Below are 10,053 nucleotides of genomic sequence, written 5' to 3' on the forward strand. Positions count from 1 at the left end.
GTTGCTTCACACACACACACACACACACACACACACACACGCACACACACACACACAACGAGGGTATTTCAAAATGTTTGTGGAAAAGTAGAATTAGAAGATAATAAGAATCTTTGCATAAACTTTTTTTTTTTTTCCCCTTTTTTTGTCTTTTTTCTTGACCAGCAAAGGATCGCAACCCTCAGTGTCGCACCCGTACCGGACCAGGACCGGCAATGGGATCGCAACCCTCGGTGCTGCGCCCACACCTCGCTCAGCCAGTGAGTGGCCGGTCTGCATGTGGGATCCGAATCCTCGGCGGGAGCGCCGCCACGCTCCCAAGCGGCGCACTGTAGCGGTGCGCCACTGGGCCGGCCCTGCATAAACTTTTTGAAGTCCCCTCTCACGTGTGTGTACATATCATATGTGTATATATACATATGTACGTATACAAGATTGTTTTAGGTGGGAGGGTAAATCCAGTCCCTATTACTCTATCTTAGCCAGAAGGTTAGTCTAGGATAATGATTCTTAACCTTTGAGTGTACGTTAAAGCACATTGAAATTACTTGGGCAGCTTTAAAAACTACTGTTTCTGGGCCGAGCCCGTGGCGCACTCGGGAGAGTGCGGCGCTGGGAGCACAGCAGCGCTCCTGCGCGGGTTCAGATCCTATATAGGGATGACCGGTGCGCTCACTGGCTGAGCGCAGTGCGGCCGGTCTCAAAAAGGACCAAAAAAAAAAAATTTGTATGCATCTTATACTCTGCTAAGTACTACGTCTTAAACTGTTAAACACAATTATTTGTGGAGGGATGAGACAATGGAGGATATTCACTTCTAAGACAATGACAGCTTTTCTAACTAGTATGTATTGCTTTAGGGGGAAAAGCTACTGAGTGTGTCTTATATACAAGTAAATGTATATGAGGGTACATCAAAAAGTTCACAGAAAAATAGAATTAAAAGATAACACATATCTTTCCATGAACTTTTTGAAGACCCATTGTGTGTACGTGTGTGTGCATGTGTGTGTGCATGTGCATACACACACACACACACACACACACAAAATCCCAAGGCAGGTAATAATACAAAAGAGGTTTTTCCCAGACTCTCAAAGTTGAAACCCCATAGATTTAGTCTAAAATATCTTAAGTTAAAATTAAATTTACCCTCTAGCCACACCCCTTGATAAAAATACAGGAACAAACAAGTAGTCTCCTCTACATTTGCAGTGTTCCAACTTTACATATAACTTCCGAGCAAGAACGTGAAGGGGAGATTCAAATGGTCTCAGAAAAGAGAAGAATAAAGATAAACGTTGTCAGCTATACCCCTCTCTCATCCAGGCACCCCAGAAAATTCATACTACAACAGATCCAGAAGCAGCACTAGTCAGGTCAACCAGCTACAAAAGCCTCAGGATTCTAGCTCACTCCTTTAAAATTACCATAAAATATTCTGAAGACCAAAAACAAAATCAAATAATGTCCTCTAAGAAAGGGACCATAGTACCACATCTCAGAGGAATAGTTTAGTCCGAGCAGAGAGGTGTAAAGAATTTAGGTCATTCCAGATGCTTGCAAAATGACCCACAAGTACCAAAAAAACTGACAGACTACAGATATCCTTCAAGATCAGTTACTTCAGCTATGCTTAGAAATGGACATGGACAACAAATAATCTCTCTCCTAAAAGCATGCCTGTGTACAATGTTTGGGGGGAAAGGGGGAGGGGCGGGTGGTTACACAGAACAAAATTACATACCATTTTAATTTTTTTATAAGTTGCTGGAATTACATCCACATACACGCAGGTGCACAAATATATATACATATTTAGGAATAAAAGGATAAAAATATTTATAAATGACTTTCTAAACCAATTTTGGGAAGCATATAAATTCTTTGTTTTGAAATATTTATTCAGTAGTAAAAGCAAGACATGACTTTCACAACACAAACTTATAATACTAGTCTAGGATTAAAATGGCTTATTTAATAAACAGTCATTTCAAGTTTTAACATCTTTTGAATATAGCCTATTTGACAGGTAAAATTCTGTCCCAAGCTTAGTAAAATACATAATTAATGTTAAATATTCTATGAAAAGAATAATGCTAGTTACTAGCTAAAGAGACTATTAATTAAGAAAATTATCTTTACCACCATATTTCCTTTCCAAAATATTTACTAGATATGCAAATTAGTTTGTTAATGTAATATAAAATGCTTACCTTGACACCATGGCCCACATCATCCAGAACTGTGTAGTCGATAGGCTTCCGAATATACCTTACAGGGCGTTCCATGTTTGCAGGTGCTATTATTTTGTGAGTTCTTGATGTATTCTTATTTGTTGTCAAAATACCAATCTCTCTTCGAGCCACTTTCTCTTTATGAATATCCACGGTCTGTATTATAAATTTGAACAAAGCAAGAAAATATTATTTGGCATTGTAAATAATATATATGATGTCCATAAATATTGGACTATAAGTTGAACTATAGGGACTGCAACTCATGTCTATTTTCCAATGAATACTATATCTTTCCCTTTAAAATTAAGCTAATTAATATCCTGAAGGCTCAAAGCAGGGAATATCTAAAGGTGATTAAAAGCACCAACTAATTTAATGAATTTGATTCTAAAATAATTCTGAGGAAAGCAATTTTCTTTCCTAAAGATTTAGTACATGTGGAAGGGCACAGGAGTTTTGTTCTGAGTAACTTAAACTTTCTGTGGTGGTAAGAGAGACCAAAAAGAAAATGAGTAATTACAACACAATGAGTGCCACAGTGACACATGCAGTTTATCTGAAATTACTATAAAGGTGTTCAAAGCAAGGAATCTAAATAAGTTGAAAAGGGTTCACTTAAAGGCTTTACTGAGTAGGTAAGTTTTAAAGGATGAATATGAGTATAAGAGGCAGATATGGAAATTATTAAAGGCAGAAAGAACTGCACACTACAGACAAAGCATGAAAGAAAAAAATAAGAGCAGAGGTTACAAACTGGCAACAAGCAGCCTATACACCTATTTGGTGAGCCTACCTATAGTGGTCTACAGGGCTTTTAAAAAATATTTATTTAATTGCCAACATCTAAAAGTTGGATAGTAGTTAGTATATGAGAAATAACCTATACACCTATTTGGTGAGCCTACCTATAGTGGTCTACAGGGCTTTTTAAAAATATTTATTTAATTGCCAACATCTAAAAGTTGGATAGTAGTTAGTATATGAGAAATAATTACACACAACTGCTCAACAATTTAAACTTTGTCCTAATAGTAATGGGGAACCAATGACAAATTTAAATTGAATGACATGATCATATCTGCATTTTAAGAAGATCTCTCTGTCAGAGGTATTGAAGATAGAAGGAATAAGACTACAGACAGTGAGACCTGTTAGGAGGCAATTATGGTAGTCTATGTGAGAAAAGGCCAGGATCTGAACAAAACTGAAGCAAGAAAAAGGGGGAAACAGGTATTGTCAGAGAAAAGAACAGCTTAATGTTATGCTTCAAACAAACATATTAAGATTCTATCATTTCACCAGAAGTTTTAAATTGATTGGGAAAGAATATGTAATCAAAAATGCTATCCCAACTCCAAAACAAGGTGGAAGGAAGCACCTCTCCATGGGAGACTAGAATTTCTGTACATCTTGCAGGAAGATGCACTAACTCCTTTGTTCTGGATTTTTATATAGTAGACAGCTTTAGAAAATACAGTGTGTCATTGGAAAATAAAAAGGCAGGTTTGTTTATTGTCCAGTATAAAGATAATATAGTCCTCCAAGGCAAAAGTCAAAAAGGTTTACTGCCCCGGGCCGGCCCGGTGGCGCACTGGATAGTGCCCCGCTTGGGAAGCGCGGCGGCACTCCCGCCCGAGGGTTCGGATCCCACATACGGACCGGTTCCCTCTCACTGGCTGAGCGAGGCGCGGGAGCAACGCCGAGGGTTGTGATCCCGTTGCCAGTCCCTGGTCCAGTGCGGGGGCAACACTGAGGGTTGCAATCCCGTTGCCGGTCCCCGGTCCGGTACGGGGGCAACACTGAGGGTTGCGATCCGTTGCCAGACATGGAAAAAGACAAAAAAAAAAAAAAGGTTTACTGCCCATTATAAAAGATCTGGTCCCCTAAACTAGGAGTCCCTTCCTGGAATACACCCAACTGTGTATGCAGGCATCACCTGGCTCTCTTTGCAGTACCCTGTGGAAACTGGGGCTCAGTTATCTACCACAAATGTTGACACTCTGGCTACTGCTATTGCCATGAGTAATGATGAGGACCAAGGATGAGGACTCCTTGTCTCTGACCAAGGAGTCTGATGTCTTCCATCAGAATTTATGAAATTATGGTAGGCTAACTTGTTAGCTAGCGAGGATAAAATCTCAGACCCTTCACAATTTTTGACAGTTTTGGCAAGGAGGATAGAATGCCGGAAAAGATAAAGCTTTCTAGAAATGGAAGAAAAGATCGGATACCAGGAATTCAGAAAAGTCCATGAGAATCCTTAGTGAACATGTTAACCAAATTGCATGGTCAACCAGGCAATGAATGGTTCTCTACTTCATTATCTGTTAATAAGGCTGAAATGAAAAGGTAGTTTCAGGCTAAGAACTAGTAACTAGGTAGATTCAAAGGCAACAGCCTGAATGATGTCCTGGTTATTGCCAACTATCCTCCAGATCGGAGGACTTACTCCCTATGCTGTCATCATCAGCAGGTTTGCCCCATGAACAACGAGTACTAAGATTTGTCTGGAAGAGGGACAGGAAAGCACATAAGATTCTGACCCCTTCTGAATAACAGTTACAGAGACATGCATCTACACTGAGTGTTAAAGCAGAAAAATTTGCAACCACTGTAGGCAGAACAAGACAAATATTTAGAAATTTGGATGGTTTGCTTGGAAAATGAAGGGGCAGTATGGCATGTAATGCTTGGTACATAAGAAGAATGGCAACAGCTGGCTATCTTGGTGCTCAGCTTCTCCTGCAGCCAATCTTGTCAACAGTCAATCCTTCTGAGATGACAGTAAAGGGCCTCAGCACTTTTTGGGAATGGGTCATGTCTGCTATAAGAGAGCTTTGGCCCTCTTGGGGAAATTTCCCTGAGACAAACTCCCTTGGGCACTAACCAGTTTATAGGCTCCTACTACACTGGACTGGGTTTAAAAAGCTGATGAAGGTGATTCACAGGAGAATGAGAAATGAACTCAAAGAATCTAGATAATTGTTGCTGTCACCCCTGGAGCCTTAGAAAACTTCCTAGCCCTAGCACTGAAATTAAGAATTTAAGAGACATTTTCTTGACAATGGAGCAGCAAATAGCCCACATTAAGGTGGACCCCTAGCTGGCTAGTTAACTCAATTGGTTAGAACACAGCCTTATAACACCAAGGTCCAAGGGTAGGGATCTCCGTACCAGCCAGCCGCCAAAAGAAGGTGGACTCTTAAAAAATAACACCACTGTGCAGATAAAGCCCAAGCTATCTAAAGAGTACAAAACCTAATGCCCCCACTAGAAAGCAATGTGGCTATAGCTGTTGAACCAAGGTGTTCCCAAAGGGAAATGGATGCTGTCAGTAATGATGATCTTGGCACAAAATATAGGGAGGGCTTTGGGTGGATCAGCAACATTGTAGGTTTATTAGGCTGATCAGCATTCAGCTACAGCACCCCTCAAAACTGAAAGTAAATGTCCCTTCTTGACTGGTGCAGAACTGCTCTTTTCCAACCTCCCCCATATCTCGACATCAGCTGTTTTAAAGAGAAAGATGATTAGGGATGGGACCAAGTTCTCCAAGTTCCCAAAGGAGAATGAAGACCGCTAACATATCTGGGTATGTGAGATAACTTTGGGAAGGAGGTGGACTCAAAACTTTATGGCTCTGTTGGATACAGGAGCCCAAGTCACCTTCATACCCATCTTATGGAAAGATAAGTCACCTGCTTTCAATTGCTGAGGTCTGCGTAGTGTTCACAGTGGGGAAGGGAAGCTAATATGATCTTGTGGGTGGGGCTTTTTGGACCCACTCAATGTACTACTGTTGTGGCTTCCATAGCTGATTATACAGTTATACATCACTTAACACAGGGATGCCGTCTGAAAAATGAGTCATGAGGCAATTTCATCATTGGGTGAACATCACACAGTATACTTACACAAACCTAGATGGTATAGCCATTATAATTTTATGGAACCACTACTGTGTATGTGGTTCATTGTTAACGGAAACATCGTTATGCCTCACATGACTGTAATTGGTGTAGATATTTTACATCTGTACTATGAATGCTCATAAGCTCCAGAGAATATGTCCACTGGGAAAAGCCTACGTAGAAAAGCACTGGTAGCTTAAGGGTCCCACTATTCTTATGACCTCTTTGAATTAAGTTTAGAAATCCATAACTCCATAGAAGGGAAAATATTAAGATTTCATTTGAAGGTGAAAAAGATAGACCAACACTCACCCTGGTTTGCTTCTACCTTCCCTGAACATTCATTCTCTGTCTCCTCTGCAAGGTTATCTTACAGATACAGTACCCTCCAGGTATAGTTTTAGGCGCTTTCCTCTTTATAACCTCTCATTGGCAAACTTGCCCACATTCAGGCTTAAATTACCATTTATACACACATAAACTTTTCTATATCTATTCAAGACTTCTCCTCCAAGCTGCAGATTCATATATACAACTGACATTCCTCTAGGATATTTCGGTGATATCTGAAAGTGAATGTGCCCAAAATCAAATACATAGTCTACTCAACCCTATTTTAATGTGCCTATTTCAGTTCCCTATTAAGTCAGATATCTAGCATTTACTTTCTATCCAATATCACTAAATTTTGTCACGTTTACCTTTAAATACAGAAATCTGTTTCCTTCTATTTCCAACGCTTTAATCCTAGTCACTCTACTATGATCTCTAATCCTGGCTATTGCAATAGCCTTCCAACACCTGCATCCAATATGTTCTCTACGGTATAAATCATGGTGATCTTTACCAAAAAAAAAAAAAAGGAAACTTGAGAAAACAAAATCCAAAAATCCAGAATACAAAACAAGAATTTAACAAAAAAGAAAAGAGTTGTATGTCTCACCTGCTTAAACTCTATTAAAGAGTATCCCACATGGTCCCCAGTCTTGAAGAGAAACAAATTCAAAATGGTTTAAGTTCTTTCCCTATTTTTCTCAAACATCATGGAGTCCACGACTCTCCTTCTTAAAATCATCTTTTTCCATCTTTCTTACTGCCCACACACACTGTAGAACTACTCAGGACACTACTTCAAATTCTTAAGTTCTTTCCCTATTTTTCTCAAACATCATGGAGTCCACGACTCTCCTTCTTAAAATCATCTTTTTTCCATCTTTCTTACTGCCCACACACACTGTAGAACTACTCAGGACACTACTTCAAATTACTTGAAAAATTCTCCTCTGGGTCTACTACCTCCCCATTCCCCCAATTCTGAATCATGAAAGTCCAAATCACAACCCGTCCAGCAATGCACAACCCTCCATATGGCAGGGTGAGCAAATAAAGTGGGTAGGAGAAGGAGAACGGTTTGGAACATTTGTGTAACAGCATGCATATGTTGTTCACCAAGCAAGAGTTAGCTTTTTCAGGGAGGCTAATTCTTTCTCATACTTCAATTTCCTTACTTCCACGCTTTTTTCTTCATCTTTAGATACCAAAAGTAACAGTTTCATATAAAGAAAATTAGTTTTTAATCTTAATAGAGACAAAAATCAGAATTTCCCTAACTGGGAGGGACTAGAAGGCCCAGGTGGCTCCCCTACAGCAATCCTTAGGCCCACTGGATTTAAAAAAAAAAAAAAAAAAAAAAAAAGGGGGCTAGCCAGTTAGCGATTCTGTCTCAGTAGGTGTGGGGCGAGTTTGAGATTCTGTGTTTGTAACAACATTCGGGTGACATCAGTGCTGCTGATGCTTGGAGTAGGGAGGAGGAAGAACACAGATTCACTCGAGTCGCCCAGCAGATGCCTCGGGAGGTGCAGGTGCATCCATGTGCTGTCCCACCCCCTGATGTCAGAGAAAGGGTGGATGCCCCAAGGATGCACAGTGGTGGGGACAGGGTTTTCATCAAGCACCTTTTGATTCGAAGCCAGCACTCCCCACGTCCACAGTGACGCATCTGTAGATTCTTGAGGGAAAAACTATGTTAGAAAGTATGTACAGCATGTTACAGTTCATACGGAGCTTCCGACCTGCACAGTCATCACCCGGCTACATCATTGAAGGAGCCCAGTGCAAAATACAAATGTGGGCCCCTTGTTCAAAAAGCAGGGGAGCCTCAGCTGTTCTCTTGCAGAGGAGGGCGTGGGCAGCCATGGTGCCCAGCTGGAATGGCACCATTCCCAAGCCCCACTCCCACAAGGATGGGTAGTGGCTTGTAGCCACAGGGCTCAACCAGCTGGTGGGAACATCCTGACTTGCAAGGCCTGGCCAGCAAAAGTGGCCACTTTGTCCCCGCTCTGCCTCTGGACCCATCCAGCCCATCGTAAGGTGCAGGCAGGGGCTTCAAGTTGGAAGAGTTAAGGGTGACCAGCATCCCCAGGAAGGTCGCCCGGACCTTTGGCATCTCTGTGGATCTGAGGAGGTGGAGCAAGTCCACTGAGTCCCTGCAGGCCACTGTGCAGTGGCAGGAGAAGGACCCTCCAAGCTCATCCTCCTAGCCAGAAAGCCCTCCCCCAAGAAGGGAGGCAGAGCTGCGGAAGAACACAAATTGCCCACCCAGCCGACAGGGCCGGTCATGCCCACATGAGAAGGAGAAAACAGAGTCAGTTCCCAGGAGCAGGAGCACTTTAAGGCTTTGCCAGTCTCTGTGTGGCCCGCGCCAATGCCCAGCTCTTTGGCATCCAGGCACAAAGGGCCAAGGAAACTGCAGAACAGAATGTTGAAAAGAAAAAATAAAGCCCTGTTGGGAACTTTTAATAAATCGGCAGTACATCTGGGTTTAAAAAAAAAAAAAAAAAGCAGGGGGCTAGCCAGTTAGCTCCGTTGGTTAGAAAACAGTGTTATAACAACAAAGTCAAGGATTCAGATCCCTGTACTGACCAGCTGCCCCCAAAAAACAAACAGCATGCAAACTTGAAATCAGAAACCCTAGGATTGAATACTAGCTCTTTCACTTAATACCTGTGAAATTTTATACAAGCTTTAACTCATTATGATTCAATTTTGCTTATATAAAATGTAGACAGGATAATATTAGAACCTATAACACTGCTTGATACAAAAAGGTACTAAAAAAATTTTAACCAAATCTGAATCTTGTTTATCAAACTATCCAATCTACAACCCTGCAATTAAGATAAAGTATTTCTATGAAAACATGGACATATATGCATTCAAAATATAAGTGTGAATTATTTTTTATTTTGTCAATTAAGTTCAAATCTCCAGTTTTGCCACTAGCAATAGGATTTTGTAGGACTCCTACAGAAACAGTTGAATAAGTACTAAGGTCCTGGCAAGTTGAAAATTCAATGATTCCAAGGTAAACAAGTCCTAAAGATCAAAATTCATTTTTAAAAGAGTGTATCTTACAGCTGTAGATATCAGAATTACCAATTAAAGAGAAGACAGAAACCAAAATTTCTCATAAATGAAGACCATGCTTGATGAGTCAGCTCCTGAGGGAGAAGTGACAAAGTTAAAACAGAACACACTTGACCCTTGAACAACATAGATTTGAATTGGGTATATCTGCTTATATACAGATTTTTTTCAATAAATATATTGGAAAATTTTTTGGAGATTTTATGATTTTCTTGGTAACATTTTCTTTTCTCTAGCTTACTTTATTGTAATAATACAGTATATAATACATATAACATACAAAATGTGTGTTAATCAACTGTTTATGTTATTGGTAAGGCTTCTGGTCAACAGTAGTCTATTAGTTAAGTTTTGGAGGAGTTAAAAGTTATTCACAGATTTTCTAACGCAGGAGGCAGGTGGTTGGTGCCTCTAGCACCCATATTGTTCAAGGGTCAACTGTACATATGATACGAATTTGGAAATAATAGATAAAA

General features: G+C 40.5%; 1 protein-coding gene across 3 annotated transcripts in view; it reads right to left on the reverse strand.

The window, feature by feature from the left end:
• Nucleotides 1-2,391, reverse strand: part of ABI1 (abl-interactor 1) — a 31,305-nt gene extending 28,914 nt beyond the window's left edge. For all 3 annotated transcript variants that reach the window (XM_008585003.1, XM_008585002.1, XM_008585001.1), the window contains exon 1: nucleotides 2,217-2,391. In XM_008585003.1, coding sequence (XP_008583225.1) covers nucleotides 2,217-2,291 — 75 coding nt within the window. In that variant the 5' untranslated portion in view covers nucleotides 2,292-2,391. The remainder of the gene's footprint in view (nucleotides 1-2,216) is intronic.
• Between the last annotated feature and the right edge of the window lie 7,662 nt (nucleotides 2,392-10,053).

The sequence above is a fragment of the Galeopterus variegatus genome, unplaced genomic scaffold (assembly GCF_000696425.1).
Source record: "Galeopterus variegatus unplaced genomic scaffold, G_variegatus-3.0.2 Scaffold3419, whole genome shotgun sequence".
Lineage (NCBI taxonomy): Eukaryota > Metazoa > Chordata > Mammalia > Dermoptera > Cynocephalidae > Galeopterus > Galeopterus variegatus.